Source organism: Chelonoidis abingdonii, chromosome 7 (genome assembly GCF_003597395.2).
Source record: "Chelonoidis abingdonii isolate Lonesome George chromosome 7, CheloAbing_2.0, whole genome shotgun sequence".
Taxonomy (NCBI): Eukaryota; Metazoa; Chordata; order Testudines; family Testudinidae; genus Chelonoidis; species Chelonoidis abingdonii.
The window spans coordinates 105,132,982-105,160,554 of NC_133775.1; the positions used below are offsets into that span (position 1 = coordinate 105,132,982).

Genomic DNA, 27,573 nt, shown 5'->3' on the forward strand with positions numbered 1-27,573 from the left:
TCCCTGGGCCACTACGCTGCCTCCGTGATCTTGCCCATGGCAAGAGGCCTGCCAGGGGAAAGCATGGCATCACTGTTGCTGGAGGTACCCAGAGACAGGATGGGCAGTGAATAAGGATGCTAGGGTACTGCCAAGCACACTTGACTATTGCTAGTTAGCTACAATGGATGGGTCGCAGCAGGTCTTTCCAACACTAAACCTGCAGCGATAAGGAGAGGCCACCAGGTGGCAGCAAAGCTGAATGAGCATCTCCCATTGTTTCCCCCCAGGAGTCCCCCTTCCCCCCCCCCCAATTCCTTTGGGTTAAGTCTGCTGCTCCCTGTGTGAATGGTCAGTGTCAGAGCCCCACACAGGGGGGATGGGCAGATACAGGAATCTCATCTACACTAGGGAAATAATCCCCCACTGTCGCTGGCTGCTGGAGTGAGTTCCACCGGGAGCCCCAGAGTGCACAGGCCACCAGGTCAATTGAGCCAGGGGTGGATATGAACCCGCATCAGTAGCTAGGGAAAAGCTTTGCCCAATGTCCCTAGCGGTGGAAGGCTGGAGGTGAGCTGGCTGAAATGCACAGATCTTCTGGGTAGGGGCCAGGGACCATCAGGCGGCTCGGAGCTGGCAGGCATGAGACTCTCAACCAGTGATGGCAGCATGTATGTTTCCAATATGGTGGGGGGGGGAGGTCTTTCCTGCTCTCGCTCCTCCTACAAACTGGCCTGAGAAGGCTCCTCAAGAGGGGCTTGTGAACTGGAGAAACAACCCCCCCACCACCACCTTGGTATTATTATACAGATGTGAGTCTAAATAAGAGCCCATCTTTATAAGAGCAGTGGGATGCTTCGGGAAGCTCCAGGCCTGCACCTTGCTGTGCAGTGCTATCCCACAGCCCGGACATGCGTGGGAGCCACTCTTCCTGACCCCAGCTGGTGAGCAGCTTAGGCCTAAACTGTGAAATTTGTGTCCTCTTGTAATTTGATTCTCATTGCTGGCCCTGCAAATACTATTCTTACCCCTCTAACTTGCTTGTGAACTGTACCACCATGATATCCTGTAGCAACGAGTTCTGCAGATTTTATTTTGCCCTTCATTTGAATTCTAGAGTAAACTCCTTGGGGCAGGGGACCTTTTCTGGCTCTGTGTTTTGCGAAGTACTCTGTGCTCCAAAAATAATGATAATAAATAAGAAGCACATAACAGAGTATTTCCCTGTATTTATCATAAATGGGTTGCTTTTTTATTTTAATCAAATACCCCTTTGCCCTGGCATTATTGGAGAAAGTCTCTAGCTTCCCTCCTCTAGTGCCTGCATTCGTTTGTATCCCCCGCTAGGGCATTTAGCACTTCCCTGATACTGTTGGGCTTTGAATTGCTGTACAATTGCTAATGCCTCCTTATATACTAGCATGTTTCTGCATTTGTGTGTAAACGCCTTACCTGGGTGCACACATATGGCTTTGTATGCGTGAACATGAGTGAGTGTATGTGTGTGTGTGTGCTCTTAACGATCTGGAGTTTGCCTCACCAGGGTCTGTGCTGCTCCGCCCCCTTTCTCAGCCAGAAATAAATGTCTGATGTAACATGGATTAGGACCGAGGAATCTCAGCGATGGTCCAGGCTGAGTGCGAGCAGGGCACAGAGGGGGTAAGAAAGACACAGGGGCTACTGGCAAACACTGGGCCCTGGGGTAGGTTTGTGAAAGCTGTTAAGGAATCCCAGGGTCAGGCCTAATCCCTGGGCGGAGCAGGTGCAGCAGGAAAGCGCCTTTCATCTAACAACATCGCAGCAAGACAGAGTCCGAGGAGTCACACAGGTAGGAAGAGCTTGGCTCTGAACTCAGGAGGTGGAGGGGAATAGCACGGGACGGGGAGAATTGCTACATTCAGAAGCAGCAGGAGGGAACTCAGCACCAGCACACTGGCATTTGACCCCCACTGAGGAGCAGGCTAGCTCCCCCCACCGCTTGTTAGCTCAGACTCACTGAGGGGCTGGAACCTGGAGAGTTAATAGTTAGGGCACTACCAATGTCAGGGTCCATTTTGGTCAATTTCACTGTTATAGGATTTTTAAAATTGTAAATTTCATGATTTTTGCCTATTTAAATCTGAAATTTCACACTGTAATTCTAGGGGTCCTGACCCAAAAAAGAGTTGTGGGGATGGCCACAAAGTTATTGTGTGTGGGAGGGGGGGAGTTGCGGTACTGCTACCCTTGCTGCAGCTGCTGGCAGCAACCCTGCCTTCAGAGCTGGGTGGCCAGAGAGTGGCAGCTGCTGGCCGGGAACCCAGCTCTGAAGGCAGAGCCACCACCAGCAGCAGTAAGGGTGGCCTGGTGTGGTATTGGCGGGGCGCTGCCTTCAGAGGTGGTTGCCCGGCCAACAGCCACTGCTCTTCGGATGCTCAGCTCTGAAGGCAGCACAGAAGTAAGAGTGGCAATACCTCAACCCCCACCCCTAAAATAACCTTGCGACCCCTCCCCCCCCGCGCAACTCCCTTTTGGGTCAAGACCCCCAGTTTGAGAAACGCTGGTCTCCCCCGTGAAAGCTGTATAGCATAGGGGGAGGTGGTTAGGTGCATTCAGCTTGGCTCTGAGGACCCCCCTTATGGGGGCTAGCAAAGCAGGCATTGCAGCTCTCAGGGAGCCGCTGCTGTGGGCAAGACGGGCAGCAACCCAGGACATGGGAGCTGGGGGGGCAGTGCAGTGCTGTGGAGTTGTTGGCTACATTACAGAGAAATGACTACTCACATGGGACTCCCCATGCACGACTGGGCCAATGGGCCATCTCGCCCCATACCCTGCCTCCCACAGTGGCTCATACTGGATGCTGCAGAGACTAACACCCCCAGAATGGCCCCAGTTGCATTGGAGGGGAAGTTTGTTCCTGCACCCAGCTGGTGATCAGCTTATACCCTGGAGCATGAGGTTTGTAATGTTTCCTTACTAGTGCTGCTGCAGGGGCTAATCTTATCCGTGGCTGTGCGTTTGGCCTGGTGGAAATGGGATATTTACCTCCATAATACCCTGAAGCAGTGAGTTCCACAGGCTGTGGCGAGCAAAGCATTTCCTGTCAGTTGCTTGACATTTGCTGCCGTTTAATTCCTTGGAGTTCTTGGATAATGGGGCGGGGTGAATAGGAGCTCTCTCAGGTCTGTCGGCTGGGCTCTGGAAGGGCAATGGCAAACCCACACACCAGTGCTTGGCGACACTAGAAATGGGGAGTGGAACGCGAACCCACTCTGAGTCCAGAGATCTTGCCAGGCAAGGACCCTGCATGACTGCGGGTGGGGAGGCCAGTTCACCCCTTCAAGCTGTGCTAGGAGTGGGGAAGCTGTGTGTCCTCTGATCGCTGGGGGTTGGGGATCCAGGCTGCATTGAAAGCAAGGACAAAACTCCCATTGACTTCAATGGGGTGAAGATTTCGCCCTGGGTCATCGAATCCTAGAGGAGCTGCCATGTATCTGGAGTATCAACTCCCCCCTTCCCTGTACAAGCAGCCCCTGTTATGGCTGTAGCAGAGTCACTTGCTAGGAATGCTGCTGCACCTGCAGGGTCTTAAAGTCCCATCAGACTCTCCTAAGGGGAGCCCAGCATCTCCCGACCTAGCCCTCCAGCTTCCCCAGCTTGCTGAGACCATCCTCCCAAGAACCACCAGGCGCCGTCCTCTTTTCCCAAAGGATCAGAGTTACAACTCCCTGCTCTACCGAGGGCAGGAGCTTAAAATAGACCGTGGCTAAACGGGAGCTCAGGGAGCTGCGAGGAGCAGACATGATCTCTACAATGAAACCCACAAAGCAGAGCAAGGTGCTACTAACTTAGCCTGCTGCCCCGTTCAGGCAGGGGGACCCCATCCGTTCGTGCACCACACAGGGGGATATATATACTTAATCCTGCCTCAGTGCAGCAGGGTGGACTAGAGAACCTCTTGAGATCCCTTCTAACCCGACACTTTGATGAGTCTGTGATTCTATGGCGGTGGTGTGGGGGGAGGAACGAGATGGGGACTATTTTTTCCTCTTTAAAGAAATGCCCAGGGAGGCAAACAGAGCAAAAGTGACTGATTTGAGCTTCTTCTTGGCTTCAGGAGGGTACAAGTTAAAAGGCTTAGATGGCACAGGCAACCTTAGAAATCTGATTGATCGATCAAATCATAGATCCCTGTTCCACCCATGTTCCAAGCATTGGTTTTGTTCCATGACTTAGGGCAGAATATGGCCCTAAAATACATATAAGGAAACATGTAACATTTTCATTAGCTTGTGAAACTCACCACTGCAAGGCATGAAGTCACACACTTCAGGAAAATTAAACATAAAGGAGCAGACGTTTATGAATAAACGTGGCACCAGCCAGCTAATCTAGCAGTCACAAGGGCTCTTGCTTCAGGCCCGAAGCAGAGGGGTAGCTGAACTCAGAAAGCTCAGTATCCAACGCAGTGCAGCTTTAATTTGTATATTTTGAATAGCGTCTTTCATACAAGACAGCCCCCCTATCATAGCTTTCCCTACTCAGATTTGAACCTTAGCATTCATAAACTGAGAAGCTAGCATGAACCCTCTAAGCTTTTACCAGCTTAGATCTGATCTTGCTGCCACCAGCCAAAAATTCCAGGGTTTTGGCTCCCTCTGGTCTCCCCAAAACCTTCCCTGGGGGACCCCAAGACTCAGAAGCTCTGAAACTTACCACAGAGGGAAATAAACCATTCCCCCCACCTCTCTCCCACCCAGAATTTCCTCTCTGGGCTAACCTGAGAGTTACTGATGCAACCTCTTTACATCACAATACCAAGAAGCATGTCTCCTCTCTTCCACAAAGAGACAAACCCAAAGACAAGGAAACAGAAAAGATCTATCTCTCTTCCCCCTTAGCTTCTTCCCGCCCTGGGACACTAGGAGAGTTAAACACAGAGAGCAGCTTTTCCCCTCCCCCGTCTTCCTTTCTCCCACCAATTTCCTTGGTGCTGCAGAATTCACCCTCCGTAGATCTAACACAAAGAGAATTTCCCTCCCCTTCGTTCCTTAGCCTACCAGAGAGAAAACTTCAAACAAGTCTTAAAAGCAAAACTTTTAATAAAAAAAAGAAAGAAATAGAATAACATTCTCTGTAATCTAGATGTTAAGATAAGGGCTTTCAACTTATAGAAATGAATAAACATAGAAAAGGGATAAACAGCCTTACCCCAAAACAATACAATTGAAAGTACTTATAGCCAAATACACATAAAGACTCCACCAGCCAGATACACAGATGCAAATACTTTTGCTACCTTTGTACTTACAACTGGGAAACAGAAGATTGGAAGGACTGGAAATAGATCCTCTCATAGCTAAGAGAGCACAGAACAAACAAAGACCCAAGACCAAGAAACCCCCACAAATTCCCTCCCTTAAGCTTTGAAAAATCCGGTTTCCTGATTGGTCCTCTTGTCAGGTGTTTGGTTCCCTTTGTTAACCCTTTACAGGTAAAAGAAACATTAACCCTTAGTTATCTGTTTATGACACCCCCACAGTGCTTGGCAGAGTTTAATGCAGGCCAGTGCATTGTATTAGGGACAGAGAGCCTTGGTGCAAAATATTGGCCTAGGGAATACATTAAGTGGCTCAATCATCAAGCCAGCAATGGAGGGCAGAATTAAGAGGCGTGAGCAGAGAGCAAATAGATTTCAGATGGCGAGTTGCTGCAGGAGACGGCACCCGATGGCAGGAGCTGCGGAGGAGAAGGCTCTCGGACCAGCAATGGCAAAGAGTGTGAAGGGTTGGCGAGAAGCTAGTCCAAGAACAGTGGGGAGAACGGGGAGGAGAGCACAGAGGGCCAGGATGTGGTCACTTGGAACAGCTCTATAGTGCTAGAGATATGGAGGGCTGGTCCTGAAATGAATGGGAGATGTTTGCAGTGAAGTTGGGGTGATGTGGGGGCATGATATAGTTCCTATGACCATAAAGGGGAAGAGAAACCCCATTTTTCCAGCTGCAATCTCTCTGGTTTTGTGCTTATTTTCCAAAAGGGAGCAAAGCTGGGCCCCAGGGTAACCGTTTGCAAAAAGCAATCACACAAACCTCAGAACTCCACCTGGGATCAGTTCTTCCCAGGGAGGGGGCAGTTGGCACATTGGGGGTAACGTGTGAGCAGGAGCGGCGCCAGGGTTTCTGGCGCCCTAGGCAGAATTCGGGGGGCGGCATTTTGTGTGCTCCCCACAGTGTGCGCGGGAGCTTCTGGTTCCACTCCCATCGTGCCACCGAAGAAGGACCCTCGGCCGAAATGCCGCAGGCGACAGCGGCAGTCATTGAGCTGCTCAATTGCCTGCCACTGTTTTCTGCAGCACGTTGGCAGAAGGTCCTTCTTCGGCGGCACGATGGGAGTGGAACTGGAAGCTCCTGCTCACCCCGTGCGGAGCGCACAAAATGCCACCCCCCCCAAATCCTGGCACCTTAGGTGACCACCTAGGGTCGCCTAATGGAAGTGCCAGACCTGCATGTGAGTAGCAGCCAGGGTCTGCCCTGACGTGTGAGCCTTGCTGGGCTTCTGCTTCTTTTCCAGGTGAGAAGATGTTCCCAATTATGCAATCGGACCACACCCGAGAGAGAAAAAGGCAGGCGATGGCCATCGTGAGGGAGATGGCGGGAGATGGTAAGAGATGCCTTGTGCTAACCTGACTTACAGAGTAGCCCCAGGTTGCCACATGCAATCCATGGGGGCTGAGCCAGTTCCCACTGAAGACACTGGCAAAAATCCCCTGGAGTTCAGGGGTATTAATGTTACTGGTCTCCTCCTTGGACTTTCCAAATGAATGGTACATTGTCAATTAACACTAATGGGGCCCATACCCCAGATTGCTAGAGGTTATTCCGAGCCCTTCCTGGCACCAGGATCCCCTTACTAACCTCCCTTTTCATTCCCCCCACAAGGCCCCCTGGTCCCCACCTCTTTGCCTGGATGTGGCTCCCATGAGTTCAGTTTCTGACCCAGCTTGATGGGCACTGCAGAGTTATGCCAGATGTTTGTCACTCCTAGGGGCTGAGTCAACCAAACCCTCTCCTCACCTCTCCCCAGAGTGAGGTTCTGCTGGCTCCCCATGCACAGCCACTGCCCCCTCGCTGAGCCTAACCCCCTATTGCAACACCTGTGCTTTCACTGCCCTGCTGTGTGTGTGTCCTCAGTCCCCCAGCTGGACCTGGGGAAGAAGGTCAGTGTTCCCCAGGATCTGATGGTGGAAGAGCTGTCTCTGCAGACAAACAGGGGCTCCAAGCTGTTCCAACAGAGGCAGAAGCGGGTGCAGAAGTTCATCTTGGAGCATCCTACTGGCTACAGAGCCGTGAGTCGCCTCATCGTAAAGAGAACCCAAATCAGAGCTGACCCTGTTGCATCAGCATGATGGTCACGCTCTTGGCTGACAGTCTGGGGACTGAACCAGGGACCTCCAGACTTATAATAAAGCCGGTCCTCTAGATCGGCATGGAAGGGGAGCTGTAACACTCATGCGTTACGCCAGCACCCTGGCCTACCTCCCTCGCCCTTTGCCGGGGTAGGTGGGAGAGCATCACTTGAGCAGGCCCCTGAAAGGCAGGGCACTTCTTAGCCCAGGATATGGGGATCCCTGAGTTAGCAGGAAGCCCTGCGCAGTTATTGTAACTGCATGTTTTAATGGGAAGGAGTGTGAGGGGGAGGGAGCCATCTTTGTTGTGGGCTCTTGCGCCATGATCTGTGAGGAGAGCCGGGCTGTCACCACCGGGCACTGCCAGCTGTCATGGCCAGTTTCTGTGGAAACAATCCCCTTGGCAGAGCCAGGAAACTGGGCTCTGAAACCATGTGCGTCGCCAGCCCCTAAGCTGACGGCACGCTCCCGGCACTGGGGCTGCGTGTGGGGCCTGCTCCCCTCAGAGAGTGACGTCACTCCCCCTGCCCTCCACAGAGCTCAACCAGGATGGCAGCAGGCGGCTCACCTGGCGCGGCTGAGGGGGACCTGGCGGGAAGACCGGACGCGTGGCTGGTGAGTGTCCCTGGGCTGGCCAGTTGGGCTGGAGCTGTTACTGAAGTAGCCTCATTGGCAGTTCTAGGTCAGTGCTTTGCCTGCATTCACTGAGCAGGGACATGCTGGAAAGGGCCGCGAGGGGGCTGGCAGGCTGCTGTTACCCCCGCAGCAGGATGCTTGTATGCTCTTTGCATCAAGGCACTTTGGAAAGTGGCCCTCTGGGGCCTGCTCTGCATGCTGACCTATTCAGTGGGGATGAAGGTAAGCGTATTTTCCCTGATTTCATTTTCTCCTTCTTTCTGAGTGAGGGAGGAGCTCTGTGGGCTCAACCTCCATAAGTATCCTTCCATGGCCGGAGGCCTGGGTTGACAATCTCACGGGGGCAGGCAAAAGTGAAGCAAGGTGATAGTTTTCCTCCAAGACGCTAGCGGTTCATCACAAATTCACTATGCAAGTGTCTTTGAAAGGACCAAAGATTAGAAAACAAGGGGCTGGTAGGTCGTCCCTGAGGGCCACTGGTGGAATTGTATGAGGTTCTGGGGCTAGCAGAGCAGAGGATGCTGCAGCAATGCATTAAGGCACACTAGCAGAAGTGCATGTGGGGAGTTCCTGCACCGCACCTGGCCATGCCCTGCCTGGCTCTAGCTAGTGCAATATACTCTTCTCATCCCTGAGAAAAAAAGTGATCACCCTTCAGGAGACGTGACTAAGTCTCCTTCCCTGCCCTTTGCTACTCCATCTTCTCCACAAGACCTTCCCTCGGTTGTCGGGGCAAAGCGGAGCAGACCTCGCCTGGTGCCCTGTCCAAAGCCTTCTCCTATTGCTCTTTCCTCTCTAGTCTGCCCAGGGCCAGGAGAACTATCACACTGAGCTTCACGTGGCAGCAGCAGGCCAGGGGACCCCTCCCAAAGTGCCCAAGAAGACAAACAAAGTCATACAAATGAGTAAAGCCCTCAGTCCCGAGGCCCTGGCCCCAGGTAAGGAGTTGCCCACAGAAAAACACCACCATGACCAAGCTACAGCAGTGAAGTAATGAGGAGCCAGACCTGCAGAACTTGTTATTGATAGAAGACGTGTGGCCCCCATGATTCCCACTGGCAGAACATGAGGACCCCACCCATAGCCAATCAGGGAACAGCCATCCCATGTGGCAAGGAAAGCCTCCTTTCCCCTCCCCTTACTCCCACAGATGTCACTTGCAGAGAGGTAGCCTAGTCACTACAGCTGGCTGGGCATCGTCTGCCAAAGTGTTTTTTCAATGGAAAAAGAGTTGGGGTTTTGGATAAAAAAAAGATTTTTTTTTAAATTAATACATTTTTGCCAATTTTTTTCAGGTATTTGTCAAAAAAAACCCCAAAAAACACCCAACAATCTGAAATGTCGGTGATAGGACAAAAGAAACATTTTGATAAAAAGAAAAAAATTAGTTTTTCTCTACATTTTTCATGGGGATAAAACATGTCCTGGCCAGCTCCACTGCTCTCCCAGCCCTTCCCAGGGGATGGAAAAGGTCCTGTCCACACGAGGACGGGCAGGCCTGACAATCCAGTGCAGCTGGCTGGCTGCTGCCTTGCAGATCTGCTGTAGTAACAAAAGCCTTGTCTCCCAAACGCAGGCTACTCCGGACCTCTGAAGGAAGTCCCACCAGAGAAGTTCAACTTCACTGCCATCCCCAAGGGCTACTGTTCCCCTTGGCAGGAATTCCTCTTCAGTGAGGACCACCGGATGGAGAGCAAGAGCCAGCTGCCTGAACTGCCCAGGAAACCCAGCCACTTCGAGTTGAGGAGCTTCAACAGGTAATGGTCACCTGACACATCCACCATGTTTGCTGTGATATGCTGGGGATTCTGAGCTGATGGAGGACTCGGCCTGGGGCACGAGTCAGGCTTGGGGATGAAAAGGTGGCTGGAGACCTTGCTAAGAGCTGCTATTTGCAATTTTTCTTGCAACCCCATTTTAGCTGCTTGTTGTAGCAACCGCCCCGGGAAAGGCTGGGCAGGACAGGGGTCTTGTGCAGCACAAAACCGAGATGGGGCACCCTGGACTTCTCTGCAACAGGACACAAACAACTGATCAGTGGCCAGCCCCGAATGGAACCAGTGAGGCTGGTGGGTGCTGAGCACCCTGTTTTTTTCCATGGGTGCTTGAGTCATGGAGCAACCACAGAGTTGGCGCCTGTGCTCAGAGCAGTCTCCGTTCCACAGCTGTTAGGCCATGGCCACGCTAAGTGACAGCTCATGCACTGTGCTAGTTTTCACAAGGTGACAGATAGCTGCAGAAGCAGCTAGGACACTAGGTTAATCCTTATGCAAGGTGCTAAAAAGTCACCTGATTCCTTCCAGCCATACACTGGAGACTGAACTCTCACACTTCTTCCACCAGTTGCTGCAGCAAAGGGTGCAGCTCCAGGCACTCTGTGCAAGAGTTAACCTTCCTCTTTGTTATGCTTCCTCAGATCTGAGAAGTTAAAGTAGGGCTGGGTTTGTAAAGTACTCAGATGGGAGACTGCCAAGGGAATCCTATGTTCTGCAGAGTGGAGTTCCAGTAGAGGCACTCTCACTTCTCAGTCAGTAGAGAACAAGGTACCTAGCATGGAGTTGAGGACACTGAACTTACATAGCAACATCTTTCAGCTGCATCATAAAACCGAGGCCCTGATCCCTTCTGGTCATTGAGGATCCAAAAATCCCTTTTCATGAGCGTTGTGTCTCAGGTTCACCCTGGTCCCCTGGCCAACTGCTGTTTGGATAATTACAACCTGCCTAGCTGAATTCTTGCTACGGTTTCAGATGGATGCGGACTTCCTCCTCACTTCTTGCCCTAGGCTGCTGTGCAATGTCAGTGGGCCATTAACAAGATGCCTTATTCGAACCCTGAGGTGGCCACATTTGAGTGATGCAGGAAGTGATGGAGATGAAAGGTGTTGTATAAATGTAAGATATTAGCGAGGGACTCGCCAACCTTTTCCCACACTAGACCCAGGGCAACTAGCAGGGAGTACAGGAGCCAGCTAGCAGAAAGTAAGGCCATGGTGGAAGTGATGCTGCCGGCCGGAAGCAAAGGGTGGAAAAGCCAAGGGGTTTCTATTGTCATTTCCTTACCACCCAACATATTCAAATATTTAGAATGCTTCCTGTCCCCAGCTCCATCAGGCATAAGCTATAGAGGGAGGGGGGAGGTGCTGAAGTCATTTGTTCTTTAGTTTCTCGGGCTGGCTGTGTTTCTCAGCCGGGTCATGTTTCTCAGCCCTTGGCTCAGTATTTATTTCTGGACAGAAACTCAAATGGGCATGTTTCTATATGATGTGTAAGGCTGCCTAGCTTCACCCTGTGTTATTTCCCCTCTGAACTGCTGCTCTTCTATTTAAAGCCCTAAACTGATATTTAATACAGCTAGATGCTACTTTAATGCCAAGTCTCTCACTTCCATTTTAACTCCACCTTTAACAAAGTGCCGGCAAGCTGAATTTACAGATGTCAGATTTAAACTGAGTTGAAAAAACACATGATCCTTATGGATCTAATGTCCTGATTTTGAAAATCACCTTTTAATTTGATCATCCTCCCCACCTCAAACAAATCCAACCCAAAGCTGTTAGGAAAACAGGTGCTGCCTTTTGTATTAAGTGAGAAGCCAGAAATCCTGCCTATGAAGCAAGATGAACCCTGGAGTATTTCACATTTGTAATAGACCAGTGAAAAGTTCATGACCTCTCCAATGACTGAATTCAAGCAGGCTGGTTTATTTAAAAAATGCAGAGGGGTGATGAAAGACCTTGAAGAGGCTGGCAGAGATGGTACCTGCCCTACATGAGCTGTAACACAAGGCTCTACCTGCCCTACGTGAGCTGTAACACAAGGCTCTGAGAACGACCTTGCCACATACTCCTTGGGGGAACTGAGCATTTCTGGAACAAGCCTTCATCATCCACACTTCCCCAGAAGTGGGGCTCAGACGTGTAATCCCTGGGGCGCTGCTGAGAGACATGATGCCATGTTACCTGAGTAACGGATTAGACAATGTAACAGAGCACGCTTTCCAAAGCAGATATTTGCAGATACACCCCACAGTCAGCCTTTACTGCTGCCCCCAAAACAGTGCTCTGCCTTGAACGAAGGCCTAATATTCAGCACAACCCTAGCTGCTCCACGGGAATACACCTCTGCCCTTCTATCATTTCTCCAGGAACAAATGACAGCTCAAGCCACTGCACGAAAGCTCCCTTTCGTCACGTTCCAAGAGAAGCTACCCTGGTGCCGAAAGCAGGTTGATTATTAAGAGATATATGACAGCATTGATCATGAAGTGGTGGTAACACAGCTGCAGTCCCTTCCAGAAGGCTTTGGCTGCACACAAGAGGCTTCACTCTCCTTTACAAAGAGAGCAGAGGATAAGACTTGCTGCCTCAAGACCTCTCATGTGTGGGGTCTCTCTCATGCCTCTTCTTGTTCAATACGCACGTGAAGGCTGGCAGGGTTGCTAAGGGGAAGTGGGGTGGAGTAGCTGTGGGGGCTGAAACCCAGCTCTACCTTACCATTTCAACCAAGGCTGCTGAGGTAGTGGGACAAGCAACCCTGTCTCTCTGCAGGCGTTCGGATGAGGGCCAGCTGACTGAGGCTCATTCTAGAGATGCATCTTTTGAGAGTCTGAGGGAAACAGACAGAGTAGGTGGGGATTATGGTGGCTGGAAGGAGTAGAGCTGCCATTCATGACACAGGGTGGCAACTAATGGCTCTTCCTAGATGACTAGGCTGCTATTGGATGCTCAAGGAGCAATTAGTCCCGAGTGCTTTTTCCATCCATGACTACCAAGAGAAGTATGCCCCTACCCCCCCTGAAAATGCTAAATCTTCTTCCTTTGTGCATGCAGGACTCCTACCCCGTTTGGTGGAGTGCTGCTCAATGACATGTTCACTGTGCCTGGGTTGGAGATGGAGGCTCAGACAGACACACCAAACAGCTTGGAGCTCGTCTGGAACAGACCCAGCTTTAACAGAGCACCCCAGGGCTGGGTACGGATTTTACCAGAGACAGAAGAGCTGTAATGTAATCTTACTCCCTTCTCTTACCCCCAGATGCTTTAATCTGCTAGGCTCAAACATGCTTTGTTTTAAATCGCTGGTAGAGGTATTCCTCAGCACAGCAGAAAAGGGGAGTAGAATTTTTACCCATGCACCCCGTGAAGGCTCAGTGGCACAGTATGTCATTCACTTCCACACACAGCTGCCAGCAAGCTCACATCTACAGCCATTCCTGGACTATGCTGTTACAAGGTTTTCCTAGGTGTCCATTATTGTGGCTCTAGGACAAGTTGACCAGCTAAGTTCTCATTGATAACACAGTGGGATTCCAGTAAACTTCCACATCCATCATTATACTATGGAACAAACCGACTAGAGCAGACACATTGTCCTTGCTCTAGTGTTGTGGCAAATGGCAGAAGAGCCAGCTGTTGTCACATCAAGTCACCTTGCAACAGTTCTGCTGAAACATTTAACACCAGCATTGACAGGTGGTGGCTGCTCAGAGAAATCCCAGCTGAAGGGCAGTGCTGTAGAAATGTCATGTTGGTTGAGATGACGAGGGGGAGTAATAAGGCAGTGGTAATTAGGGAACGTGGGTGAAATAAATTGCTAATGGCTTTCTGACATGTAAAGAGATAGATGTAATTTAACATGCTAACTCCACTAAGAAACAAAACACTGGGCTGGCTGTCAGGCAGAAACATGTACTGCATATAAGGGAGGGGAGTGCTTGAGATCACCAGTACCCCAACTGGGAGAATCAGGAACCTATGCCATCTTCCCTGCTAGTTACTGGTTGGTGTGTTACACTTCCTTTCCTACCCGTAACAACTTGCTGTATGAGGTTACACACCACAGTTTTAGTATTTACACCACTTGATTATAATTATCCATAGAGTGCCTGATGCTGCTCAGATTTTCTTTTTTAACTGCAATAATAGTCAGGACCGGATCCTACTGGTTTAAGATGGAGCCCCAAAATACAATGATTCTGTAAGTACTTGTCAATCTGATCATACAAATCAATGCTTGATAAAAACATTAATGTGGTACCACTAGGAAAGAGAGGACATCCTACATAACAAACACCTATGGCAAGCAAGACCTTCATGCAGCACATGCAGAAAATAGTCAACAATGGTGTTTTGACCACAGCCTTTTGGATGTACACAAACACAGTATATAGAACAGAGCTATCCATCAAAGGAAGAATGGTACCAAAAAATAAATGGCAGAGCAGAACCCATGTCTGTTCCGAACACTCCCACTCACCCTGGCTAATAGGAAAGCTCCAGCTCAACTATGCACTTTCTACATTTGTTTAGTTGTTTTTGTCAGATTCTGATGATAACCCTACTGTAACTTAACCATGCAAGAATGGTCTTGTTTTCTTTTTTAGTGGGTGAGTAATATATATTTTTTGCATCGTGGTTAGGCTAGGTAAGTAATTTTGCATCCAGGCTGGTAAATGTGCAATTTTAAAAGGCTGCCTTATTTGTCAATAACAGAACGTACAACCACTGTGTTTCTAATGCCAATGAGGCCATCCAGAGGGAAAGCATGCACCTCAGTTAATTACAACCTGGGGCACTCCCCACTGCAACGCAACACTCACATGGGGAACATTCATTCCTCTGCCTGCCCCCAGAAGCGCACCTGGGCAAACTGAACAAGTAAAAGAGCCAGTCTAAGTGTTTAAAGGTTTGTGCCTGTGAAGTACTGTCCAGCTCTGAGCCCATCTCCCTCCCCTTTGCCTGTGAAGCCATGCGGGAGGCCATGTTTACATTCAGAAATCTGGTTGGAGAAAATAAATCAGCTGTATTTTAAAACTTGTCTCAGTTCAGTACTTGTCAAATTAGTGCTTGCAGAATAAGGCACTGACTGGCTTGAGTCAAGCCCAGTACAAGCAGGTGCTGTGCCAGCGTCCCCCCCACAGATCTGTACATGGCTCGTCAAAAGCCTGTCCTGTAACACTCTATTCTGGGAGCTGCTGAACAGCACCAAGCTGTGCTGTATTTTGATATTTTTACTGACTGAGGGGTAAACCTGAGACCAGCAACACTCATTTCCCTCTAACTTATGCCAGGTTTAAACCCAAGTCTCCAGAGAGGAAAGGCCAGTGCACTAGCCAAGGGCACCCCCTAGAGTACTGTACTTGCCCATGCAAGATCCTATATGGTGCCTGCAAGGTCAGAACTTCACAGTGCACCTCAGCAGTCCAAAGAGCAGCGTGGTGAAGCAGAACCGGGGCTGTACTCTCGCTGTCTCACGCCACGCTTCAGCTTTACGAGGACAGAGGGCTCAGCCAAACAAGGTCAGACAATACTCAGACCAGTTCTGCCTCTGGAAGCAGGGTCCAAACATTTGGAAAATCTGCCCATTTTAATTAAAAAACCAAAACCAAGTAAATAAGGCTTTATCTCATCACACGCATCTGTTTACCAAAACATATCTACAGATCAGTTACATCAAAGCAACAGACTTTGGTACTTTAAAATTCCCCACCCGGACTCCTATGCACTGTATTAAATTACAGACTTTACACAGAGAACAGATGCTCCAGGGTGAATGCTGAACACAGAGCTCTTAAAATCACACAACCTATCAAATGAAAAATGGTTTGGTCCATTTCACAGCTTGAGAGCCATTTTACGCGAGGGCCACAAAAGCCATAGTTCAGACTGGATGAGCTTGCAGTACTACTGCTGCCTCATTCCTGGCAGTTTCAGTAACCATGTTCATTCCCCAAGGTGAGGAGCAGGAAGATCCCAGCTGGCCTATCTGAGATAGATGCTCAAGCAGTCATCTGTCTGGTTCATGCTGGAACTGGCAGTAGGGGAACTGTTTGCATTACCTAGCACTTAACTGACCAACTATAGGGGCTCAGAATTCTCCAGTTTCTCATGATCAGAAGAAAAGCAACCCAAAAAAAGTCACAGTAAGTAGAAGGAGATATCCCTGGAAGTTGTGCACCGGATGCTAGTTTCCTTTCCCCTCAGTGTTATCTTGGAGTGTTCTGGCTTAGTGCTAGAGGACCTGGTATCTTTTTTCAATGATGAATCACTAGTTATTTGACTCCAGAATGAATATTACTAGCAAAATCTCCAGGTAAGTCTGTACAAGAGACCCCAATCCATTCCAGGTGTAACCTGCTGAGACTATCAAACCGGCTGAAGGTGTTTTTTTTTCCCAGGAGACAAATTTATTTCAAAAGGTGCAAAACTGAGTACACTGATGGGATTGTAATTCTAGTACAATTCATTCATGAACCTTCTAGATCACGTCTCTCCACATTCCTCCCTCCCACACCCCCTACCCATGATAGTAAGTGAATGATTCAGGTTATATGAATGACCAGATTAACTAGTGGCAACACAGAGCTCAGCTTGCCCTGTGTGTGCAAGCAGGAAGCAAGGCTTAGTCTCCAGCTTGCCCACAGCTGAACATATTATGCTACCATGGTAACCAAAAAATGACATCTACTCAAACGGTGAACAGGTCAATGGGGTGCTAGGGAGTGTTGTGTTTCCCAGCGTGGGCACCCATCCTCTGTGGATCTTGAGAAGGGTAGTGGATGGGGCCTGGGGCTCTCATGAAGGGAGGTGGAGGCCCCATGGTGTGGAACATGTGTGGTCCAAAACCTGCAGACACAGAACACAAAAGTGTCAGATTACCAGGCGTCCTGATGAAGTATTTTACTAATGCCTGTTTGTCATTCAAGCCAGATAAGCAAAACATACTTGAGCCCACGGAAAGGTTGCCCCCTCTCTTCCTTCACTAATTCCTGAGGAATCCCAATTTACTCCCTTTTAACCTTTCAGCCAGCATAATGAACAGCTGAGGACATGTTGCTATTCAAAGACACAGTACAGATTCTGATTCTGCGAGTGCCTGTTCCGCTGCTCCCTATTATATTATGAACTTCTAAATGTTTTGTTTTCACTACTGAGCATACCAGAAGTGTTTGGGTAACAAGACCATCCAGGGTAGCTGGACAAACCCAAAATGTCCTGAAGTTCCACAGGGAAAAGGTTTCATGTTTTGAATATACAAACAGTTAAATATTGACACTAATGTTCTATCTGTTTAGAGTCACTCCTAAAAGCGAGGGACAACATGGGCTTTACACGGCTATCAGCTAAGCAGAGTGGGCCTCAGCACAGTTTATGGGATTCTCCTGGGTACTACAGAATTTTGCAGAGAACATATCACAGCACAGGCAGTTCTGTCTAACTGAGCCAGTTCTACAGCACAAGCTGTTTCAGAAACCCAGATCGCACTTAGTAGGTACAACACAAAACTACAATAGAGGGCACTGGCTAGGGTGACCAGACAGCAAGTGTGAAAAATCAGGACAGGGGTGGGGGGTAATAGGAGCCTATGTAAGAAAAAGCACCAAAAATCAGGACTGTCCCTATAAAATCGGGACATCTGGTCACCCTAGCACTGGCTAGTAGGTAATCTGGCAAGTAGGGATTGATTCCAGGCCTCTCTGGTAAAGGACATAGTTCTACCTCTCCCCACTGAAGGGGGAAGGGGGAGGGAATTACCTGGAGGTGGGGGCGGAGCAATGCCGGGAGGTGGTGGCAGGGCAATGTTAACCACAGCTGGAGGGCCACTGGGAGGTAGGTTGAAGTAATTTGCAGATGCCTCTTCTTCTGCAGCTGGAGGAGGGGGAAGAGCTTCAAGACACAAACATCCCTTGGTTACTGGTGAAAGCAAGCAGGCAAAATATAAGCAAGTACCCACCCTTGGCCCTAAGGGGAGTGGCTGCAACCAGCTCTCCTGACAGGAACTTTGTTAGCAGTGTGTATCTAACAGATGCAGGATGCCAGTGAACCTCTAGAATAATAGTCGTGATCCCTTCCACAGGCTCTGGCCCTTCCACAACAAACCACCACCTGAATCCAATCCTAAGCAACTGGGATTGCCTGCCCCAACAGATGACACTGAATGGCTCAAGAACACACAACCAGATCTTATGCCACAGAAGGTCTCAGTGATTTAAGTGCCTTTATTCTAACCATTGTAACTTTTCAATCACCCTTTAAAAAAGGCTTTGAGTCACCTTGAATTTCTTTCTAGCCAAAGAACCCTTCATTGCCCATAAATACAAGACTCTCCAGCCAGCTCTTATTCGAACACAGGTTCACTAACTGCTCTGAGTGTGGAATGTGGTGCTGCCCGACTGGCCCCAGCTCCCAATGGTATAGAGAGCAAACTAAGTGTAACTCTTTTCTGCCTCATGGCAGCAAGTGACCTGCTGTTCTGTGTTTGAGAGGGCAGTCACTGGTATGGAACCATTTCCCTTACCTCCAGGTAGCCCTGGGACTGGCTCTAGCTTTATACCAGATTCTGTAGTACCTTCTTTCTCCTTCTCTTTCCCTCTTGCTGCTTGGGACCTGAAATCAAAGCCAAAAACATTAGAACTGAAGAGGGAGATGGCAGAGGGGCAGACCCTCACAAGAGGGATAGTTTTACGTCACCAATCCCAGACCCACTGCTTCAGGCCAAGGATCAAGAATTTACAAAATGCTAGCAGCAGGGACTTGGTAAGCTGGCACAAAAGGAGTTAGTGCTGTTTTTTCAGACAGCAGCGTACCCACCTCAAAATAGAATTTCTCAAAGAGACCCAATGCCAATTACCCTCCAACACCTCATTCCCCTACCAAAAGACGGGCAACCCAGTAAATGTGTGTGTCTTTTACACACTTGGCTTCTGTTCTAAGTCACCAAGACTGCTTTTGAGTTGAATAAGGAACAGTACATGACTCAGACGCGCTCAGTTAAGAGTAGATTCTCCAAAAACAATATCCAGAGGAAAACCTCCAACAAGGAAATAAATGCTTCCCCTCTTCCTCTCCCGCTTCCTCACCTGCCCCATTTGACATTGAGTCTGCGTCCATTGACAATAAGCTTGTTAAAGGATTTCTCAGCAGCCACTTCAGCAGCTTGCCGTGTAGCAAACTGGATGAATGCACACTGCTGCCTCTGTACCACGGTTATCGTCCGGATCTCCCCAAACTGGTAGAAGTGATTTCTGCAAGGAAAGGACAGCAAAATTGGTTTCTGCTCCTCTTCGCCATAAAGACACAATATATTAAAGGTCTCACATGCTCACACCCTTGGAAGACAAGCATCCTTTCCCCTCTATATCACTGATTCAAATCCAGTGTTAGAAAGGAGGGGAAATGCCTGTCACAGAGCTTTAATCCCTACATACAATTATGCAGCAACAGTGCCAGGCTCTAACACAGGTTTCTTCAGAATTCACAGGATGGAGGTTAGCTCAGGGGATTTCAATTGTAAAAGTGCAAAATGGGATCCTCTGGGCACTAACAGCAATGATGCATTTTTGGGGGAGGTGGAAGAAGAATTTAAACACAGCACACAAGATGTTGCTTAGACTTCTCCATATTCCCACCTCCAGAAATTCTGCGCTCCTCTAAATAGACCTATTAGCCAGCTTCTGGTTAGGGAAAGTGAGCAAGAGTGGTCACTCACTCCTGACTGGTAGGGACAAATGAAGGGCTGCATAACCAAGGGATGAACGGCCCCCTTCATTCTCATTCAGGCATAGCAACCTCAACAAAATGCTTGCTAAAGATGAACAATGTGACAAGCATCTTAGGAAAACCTTCGCAAGCTAATTCTCAGTTATCAAGGCATCAAGCTGAAAACCAAATGTGAACTCAGATGTACCAACGTACCTCAGATCAGTCTCGGTGATGGTATCTCCCAGGCCTCCTACATATAATGTGGTAATGGTCTTGTCGTCAGGTGGGTCCAGACGAGGCATGGTTGAAGCCCGTTTCAGAAGCTTATCAGCTACAGGGTCATTAATACCATAGTAACGATCTTTGATGTTCTGATCAGCCAGAGGATCATCTGGGTCTGTAGGTTTCTCGTGTCTAAAGTATAGTAAACAAAACATTTAATAACATTGCACTGTTACAACTGCACCAGACTAACATGACTGCAACAGCCACCTTTCTCCTTAAAAGGCTATCTGAGGACTAACAGCATTCAAATAATCACACCAAAATGAAACCCAATTAAAGAGCCCTAAGAACTCAAATTACTTATTAATTTATTATAGCATTTGCCACATACAGTTTTAACAAATAGCAGCTCGGAGAGCTCAACCAAGGTCCCATGAAATTGCAAGAGCCGGGTTTCAAACAAAGTTACTTGTTGAGATATGTTCAGATCACTGACGGTGGGACAGTATTTTCTGCTGCAAGGACTGATGTTGCAAAGAGAGGCAATGTACAATGTAAGAGAAAAGCTGCACTTGTTATGGTGATTGATGTTTCAGCTCACTGCTGAGTATACACAGTATGATGAAGACAGACCTTGCTGCAAAGGGATTAATTTACTGGGAATATATGTCAAGTTAACATTCAATTTCAGAAAGCTTTTGACAAGGTCCCTTATCAAAGGCTCTTAAGCAAAGTATGCTGTCAAGGGATAAGAGAGAAGGTCCTCTCATGGATTAAAAGACAGGAAACAAAGGGTAGGAATAAATGGTCAGTTTTCAGAATGGAGAGAGGTAAATAGTGGTATCTCCCAGGGATTTATACTGGGACCAGTGCTGTTCGACACATTCATAAATGATCTGGAAAAAGGGGTCAACAGTGAGGTGGCAAAATTTGAAGATACAAAATTATTCAAGAGAGTTTAGCCCAAAGTAGACTGCGAAGAGTTACAAAAGAATTTCACAAAACTGGGCAACAAAACAGCAGATGAAATTCAGTGTTGATAAATGCAAAGTAATGCATCTTGGAAAACAATCCCAACTACGTGTACAAAATGATGGGGTCTATATTAGCTGTTACCACTCAGGAAAGATCTTGGAGTCGTGAATAGTTCTCTGGAAACATCTGCTCAATGTGCAGCAGCTGTCAAAAAAGCTAACAGAATGTTGGGAATCATTAGGAAAGAGATATATAATAAGACAGAAAATATCATACTGCTACTATATAAATCACTGGTTTGCCCACACCTTGAATCCTGTGTGTTGTTTTGGCTGCCCCATCTCGAAAAACATACATTAAAATTGGAAAAGGTCCAGAGTAGGGCAACAAAAATGATTAAGGGTATGGGACAGCGTCCATACGAGAAGAGATTAGAAAGAGAGGGGACTTTTCAGCATGGAAAAGAGATGACCAAAGGGGGATATGACAGAGGTCTACAACATCATAAATGGACTGGAGAGCGTGAATAAGGAAGTGTTATTTACCCCTTCACATAACACTAGAACCCAAGGTCACTCAATGACATCAACAGGCAGCAGATTTAAAACGAACAGAAGGAAGGAAGTACTACTTCACACAGTGCACAGGCAACCTGTGAAACTCCTTGCCAGGGGATGTTGTGAAGTCCAAAGTATAACTGCGTCCAAACGAGAATTAGATTAGTTCATGGAGGACAGGTTCATCAATGGCTATTAGTTAAGATGGTCAGGGATGCAACCCCCCCACTCTGCATGTCCTGAGTCTCTAACTGCCAGAAGCTGGGGGTGGACGACAAGGGATGGATCACTCGATGATTGCCCTATTCTGTTCGTTCCCTGTGAAGCATCTGGCATTGGCCACTATCAGAAGACAGACTACTGAGCAACATGGACCATTGGTCTGATCCAGCATGGCTGTTCTTATGTAATTTTTCCTCCAACATCTGCAAAAATGCTTATGAAGACACTGCATTACTTCCATTTTCTGAGAACTGCATACCATTGTGAACACGTTAGCTTTTCAAACAAAACTGTACCTGTAGGGACACTCTTCCCCTCTCTTGCATTCTCCTTTCACCCAAAAGGAACAAATGTGGGGTCGGTTGCGTTTATAGTAAGGGGTGGTCCGAGCCAGTTTAAGCAACATGTCACTGGTAGAAGTAGCTTTTCCTAGAGCACCAACTGGTCTTGTGCCATCAGAGTTCGAAATCTAAGCAGTAGGTAAAGAATGCATATTTCATTGCTTGGGACAGGAAATTTATGCACATAATCAGACAAATCAGGACGTTTTCAAGATTATCTAGTTCATTTAATCTACAGCACAAGTGAAATAAGCCACCAATAGATTCCATTATAAATGCATTCCTTACTTCTCTCTCCATGTTCTGGGTGTAATACTCTTTATTGACATCAGATTTAGGCATGTCATCTTTAAAAGAGAGTCCTGCATCTCGAACCTGAATAGGTAGACCTAAAATTAAATGGAAAAACAAAATTAATATTAACCGAAAGCAGAAAGACCAAAAATGGTTATTATAACATACTAAGGTAGCTGCATTCGGAGATAGGAGTCCTGAAGAGCAGTCAAATATGTACTGATTCATTGTTTTACACTGCATTAATATCCTCTGGATACTATTACTTCACCTGCCGTGTAAGGTGAACTGAATGAGACTGAAAGTTTGTCTAGTTTCATGGTAGTTTTTTAAAAGCCTCTGCATAGTCTACTGCAACATATTTGAATAGTGAGATTCAGTCACAAATATAATTCATCCTACATCTAGCATAACTAAGGGAACTATTTTTAAGCTTGCCAGCAACAAAAGCATGCAATGTCAAGATTCTAATCCTTTCTACAGTTAGAGTAAGATCCATTTGGTATCAAACTCCAAACACACTTGGAAATTCATAGCAACTCAGTAGTATGAACACAGACAATCACATTACAACTCTAGTGTGTATAGGAAGATCTTATTTTAGAATGGATACAATTATTAGACAAAATTTAGTCTTTAATGAGCTGGAAAGTTTATGCACGGACAGGAGCACCATATGGCATATAGATGTGCCTTGTGGTATATCCTAAAAGAGGTCGTAGTCAGATTTGTTCAACTTCTCTCTCATACAAACATCTCCATGCCCTAGGCGCACAGTCATGGAGATACACATTTATTTAGAGATGTATTAAAACTATGCAGAGACAGGAGACAAGCAAAGTCAAGTCTCAGTCTGTACTTCCAGTTTTTGGTAAATTGACCCCAGCTACACACCATATTCCAGGTCAAGCAGGCAGGTCTGACACACATTCTTCAGCTTGCTACATGTTTGGCACACTTCTGTCTTCTTAAAGCGCATTCGAACACCTGGGCACCAGCGAAACACTGTGAAGGGCCTTGCACAAATCTGAGACAAAGAGAGCAGTGACTTGTACCACTCTAACTGCAGCCAGCAACGACACTAGCATGCAAATTCTTATTGAAATTCAACTACTACTAGAGGCTTATCACCTGCCTAATGTTACTACCTTAATATGTAAAAATTCAAGCAAACAACAGTAAAAAAACAATCTTTTCTTGGTTGCCCCATTTTGACAGGAGAATAAAGTTTTGGCTGGACTTTCCTGCAATGATTTGAATACTCATGCAACTTTGTCTAGAGCACAAGGCAAAGAGAACTTCTACTTAGTTCAAAGAGCTGTACCTAAAGGATCATTACAGCTAATTTGTAGGATATGTTTGCAAATTATATACTTGCTGGGATAGCAAGAGACCCAGTCCATCTGGCCACAGGTATTTAGGCCCAGAAAAGGATGGCCTTACTCTGAAGTAATGCATAGAGTCTCTGTAGGGAGGACGTTTCTACTTCCATTGTATACTGGACTCGGGGAAGGGGAGCTGGCCCTCAGTACATCACTCTGGTTTCCTAACAACAAGGAGATGATGGTAGGAAGAAGGAAAAGAGGGAAACAATACATTTTAACTCCTCCACTGGAGTCAATACAAGGCATTCTGCTTTATATTTCCAAGAGATATCACTAAAGATTCCTTCATTCTCCTTTTTGAAACACAAAGGCTGGCTTGTTTCAGAGATAACAAGCATGAACCACTTGCTGGCAGGGGAGTTACTGAGATCCAGAGGAAAGCCAAGTTCCATCTACCACCCGTTTGCCTAGGCAAAAGTGAAGAGGAAAGGAATTTTTAACAGGAAAATGCTAGATTGATTAAATAAATTCAATAGTAATCCAGTCCAGCATTAACCACCGCTATGTTATGAGGGTTTTTTGTTGTTTTTTTTTGGAGTAACAGCAACTGATAAATCTGATTCTCTTCTTAGTTTGGATTCAAGTTCAAACCTTTTTGAGATGACTTTTTCATTTTTCCCCCCCTTCTACTCTTTCTGAAAAAGTTGTGTTAGTAACCTTCCCACCAGGAGAGCTGAACACTGCATCTTTTGGTGCCAACCTATGGATACAGTGAATCCACTAGGAGGATGGGGTTAAAGATCAACACCACACACTCCTGGAGCGAGAGGGAAGGAATTTGTATAACTAAGTGATTTGGTTATTTTTGTTGGAGTGTAATTATTCTCTTACAGGGTTTGAAGCCTAAACCTTACAGCACTGTGCTCTTGCAAGAGACTCTGAGTGAAAATGACTAGAGGCAGAAGTGAATCTGAACAATTCCAAACTTTTTTTTTTAAAAGTGAATAACCAGACTAAATAGTGAAATAAGGGCAATAAACCTAAACATTTTTCAGTTTTAATAATTAAGGGTCCAAATCCTGAAAAGATGTATAATCATCAGTAACTTCACTCACATGAGAAGCCCCACTGCCGTTCATGGATAAATCACATGACTAGAGTTATTAATTATTTGTCTTACTGTAGCACCTATGATCCCTAGTCACAGACCAGGACCCGATTGTGCTTGGTGCTGCAGAGAAAAAATAAGATAGTCCCTGCCCCAAAGAGCTTGCAATCTAAGTGTAAGACAAGAGACTACAGATGGATACAGAGAGATGGGAGAGTATACAAGGAAACAATGCAACAACATTGGTCAGCATGATAGGCAGTGAGCACACCAGTAGTTTAACTGTTGTCAAGTATTTGTAGGCATCAGGGCATTCACATGGTCAAGAGCTTGCAAAACCCAATCCTTAAAATGTTAACAAGAATAAGCAATTGTTTGAAGCTAACTATTGGACTGCTATCTGATATTTTCAACATTATATTTTAATCCTAAATGGAAACTAATGAGCTAGTCCAGAAGTCAACGCTTACAATGAAGAGAAACATACCTTGCATTCTTTTCCATATTTCTCTTTGGTCTGGAATAAAATCAAATGAAAATTACTAAAAAAAAACACACAAGATACTAGTCAATGCTATGATCATACATTACATGCCTTAGAAAATACTTTAGGGCTTTCCACCTCTTCCACCCAACCATCCACACGTGGTACCACCACAGCTTCTGCATGTTTTTTCTCTGTGCTGGTTGCATTTGGAGATGTCTGACCCTATGGCCTTCACGTAATCCGGAGAGCCTTTGAAAGGTAAGTGGGAGGATATCACTTCCAAACCCTTCTATTTTTTTCTGATGGCAGAATATTCAATAGAATATTTTTAAATCTTTCAAAGAAACCCCTCAGTTTTGGCTTTTAATATATCTGTTTTCTAAACAATGACAAAACATCCAGAGATCCATAACACATAAAAATGAATCCTCTATCAATCTCTGAAACACAGACCACATTTGCATTAAAAATTATAGCTCATTAGAATTTCATACAGACTAAAGTGTGCTTAGGGAGAGGAGTGTGGAGAAAGGTGGATGTTTAAAATGAGACTACACTACATGATTGTACTTGGTGTTGGGAAAGGTAAAACAAAATGGAATGATGACAGGTACACAGCCTTCCACTGAAGATGTTAATGCACTGGGTATAAGAACAAGGATTTAAAGGACATTCAAGCAACGTCCATCAGATATCAAAGCACATTTTAAAGATTTAACCTTTCAGTACATCACATTTCTCTAAGTCAAGAAGACAGTCATCAAAGTTGTGAGAGAACCCATGTTTACCCTATCTCTTATGATTTAACCATTAGACAAGCGGTCTTGACTTCACCTCAAGTTTTTGATTGTTTGATTTGTTTTATTGTGTTCCCCATGCCCTCGGTCAATCCTGAAATCTAGCCCTTTTCCACTATGCACGCATGTTCTGCTGCCAAAAAGCAGCACGTAGAAGCCTGTACGCATTCTGGCATCTCCTATTTGTCTCATTTGACTGAGCTCGTTTTTAGTCCTCTAAACCCGAGGTTCAGGGCCTAATCTCACCATACAGCTTAAAAGGACAATGACTCGAAACAGTCACATACCATTCTGATATAAGGGTTTTCTCCAAGGCACGTCTGACACAGAATGGGGAAGTCCTGCATCAAGGAGGAGAAAAAAATAGTCAGGAGGGCTAAACCTCAGAGCTCACTTCAGATTACATCTCTATTCAACAGCAACATCTCTGCAGGCTGCGTCTCTCAGATCAAAGATGCTGGACTGGCCAGTACTAATTTAAAGCTCTGACTACCCGAAGTGGGGGGACAAAGGCCCCCAATATGCCCCACCCAGCTACTAGCTGAAGACTTGTGAAGAGCCACACACCCGCTGCCAGTTATTATTTTTGTTCTCAAAGCAGGTCACTCCCCCAAATACACAGTCAGATCCCACCGTGTCAGGAGTCCAGAGCAGACACCAGCAATCCCGGGGGACCCGTGGACTCTGCCAGCCCGGCGGCCCCGAACAGGACACAAGGCCCTACACCCCCTGGGGTGAGAGCCCGGCCGAGAGCCTCCCACACGAGCTTCAACACGCGCCCCAGCCCCCGCCGCCTCAAGGCTCCCTGGGCCGTGCCGCAGAGGGAGGCTAAAACCAGCCCGGGAGGATGGAGGCCCCTCACCCCACCGGGGAGCCGCGCGCCGCAGCCACAGGCCCCGAGGCCCCCACCGGGGCCAGTTCCGGACCTTACCGCGTCCTCCCAGTTCTGCCGGTTGTAGGTGTTGGAGCCCAGAGACGTCGCCATCTTGGAACCAGCCCCGGTACCCGCAGCCGCAAGGCCCGGGCGGAAGCGCACGCGCCGCTCCGCCAACAGCCCGGCATGCACCGGGAAAGGAAGAAAGGCCGTGACCCCGGCATGACCCTCGGAGAGCTGGCGCGCTGCCGCCTACCTGCATCCCCTCTAGCCACCAGTAACCATAGAGATGGGGGGGGCCCTTTAATTCACCTCGCGGGAGGGGACCAGTGCTCCCAGTGGCTCCTGCCCCAGCAATCCCAGAGAGGCTGCTCCCCTGGCCGGGGGAGGGGCAATCCCGGGAGGGGGGGGAAGAGACTCCCCCACTGGCGCTGGGGGGGGGGGGGGAAATGCCCCCCTTAGGGAGGGAGGCGGGAGACTCCCCCCTTCATTATGGAAAAAGACTCCTGGCGAAGTCAAACCACAGACAAACGTGTCGAAACCTTTTGCAGAAGCAGACGAGTTAAAGGACTTTAAAGGAGTCAGGAGGCGTTGTGCTACCCCATTCTTACTGAAGGCTGTGATCAAGGTGGGATTGTAAATGGGCTGTTTAGGCACATTAAGAAATCTGAACACGTAAGTCTGAAGAAGGTTTAGCAGAGATGTACTGCTATCTATTAAGGTGTAATATATGTTTATAAGGGAAACAAGAAAAGTCTTTCACAAGGTACCTCATCAAAGGTTCTTAAGCATAGTAAGCAGGCAGAGGATAAGAGGGAAGATTCTCTCATGGATCTGTTACTGGTTAAAAGACAGGAAACAAAGGGTAGGAATAAATGGTCAGTTTT

At 47.4% G+C, this 27,573-nt stretch overlaps 2 protein-coding genes across 3 annotated transcripts; one reads left to right on the plus strand and one right to left on the minus strand.

Annotated features, from left to right (window-relative positions):
- The first annotated feature begins 1,551 nt into the window (after positions 1-1,551).
- Positions 1,552-15,576, plus strand: MYOZ3 (myozenin 3). Of its 2 annotated transcripts, none has more exons than XM_032771977.2 (7): positions 1,552-1,638; positions 6,529-6,618; positions 7,149-7,303; positions 7,901-7,978; positions 8,799-8,937; positions 9,576-9,756; positions 12,831-15,576. In XM_032771977.2, exons 2-7 carry the CDS (start codon positions 6,537-6,539, stop codon positions 13,003-13,005), a joined length of 810 nt encoding a protein of 269 aa, XP_032627868.1. In that variant the 5' UTR covers positions 1,552-1,638; positions 6,529-6,536; the 3' UTR covers positions 13,006-15,576. The 2 variants fall into 2 exon arrangements, with proteins under 2 accessions (XP_032627868.1, XP_032627858.1); XM_032771967.2 differs by having other exon boundaries at positions 1,586-1,807.
- Positions 15,348-26,881, minus strand: RBM22 (RNA binding motif protein 22). The gene is made up of 11 exons (XM_032771955.2): positions 26,744-26,881; positions 26,100-26,153; positions 25,016-25,045; positions 22,990-23,122; positions 22,090-22,190; positions 21,757-21,929; positions 19,695-19,895; positions 18,860-19,024; positions 18,298-18,386; positions 17,535-17,666; positions 15,348-16,625 (listed from the first exon to the last, which is right to left on the minus strand). The coding sequence occupies exons 1-11, from the start codon at positions 26,795-26,797 to the stop codon at positions 16,495-16,497; spliced, it is 1,263 nt and encodes a 420-aa protein (XP_032627846.1). The 5' UTR covers positions 26,798-26,881; the 3' UTR covers positions 15,348-16,494.
- Between the last annotated feature and the right edge of the window lie 692 nt (positions 26,882-27,573).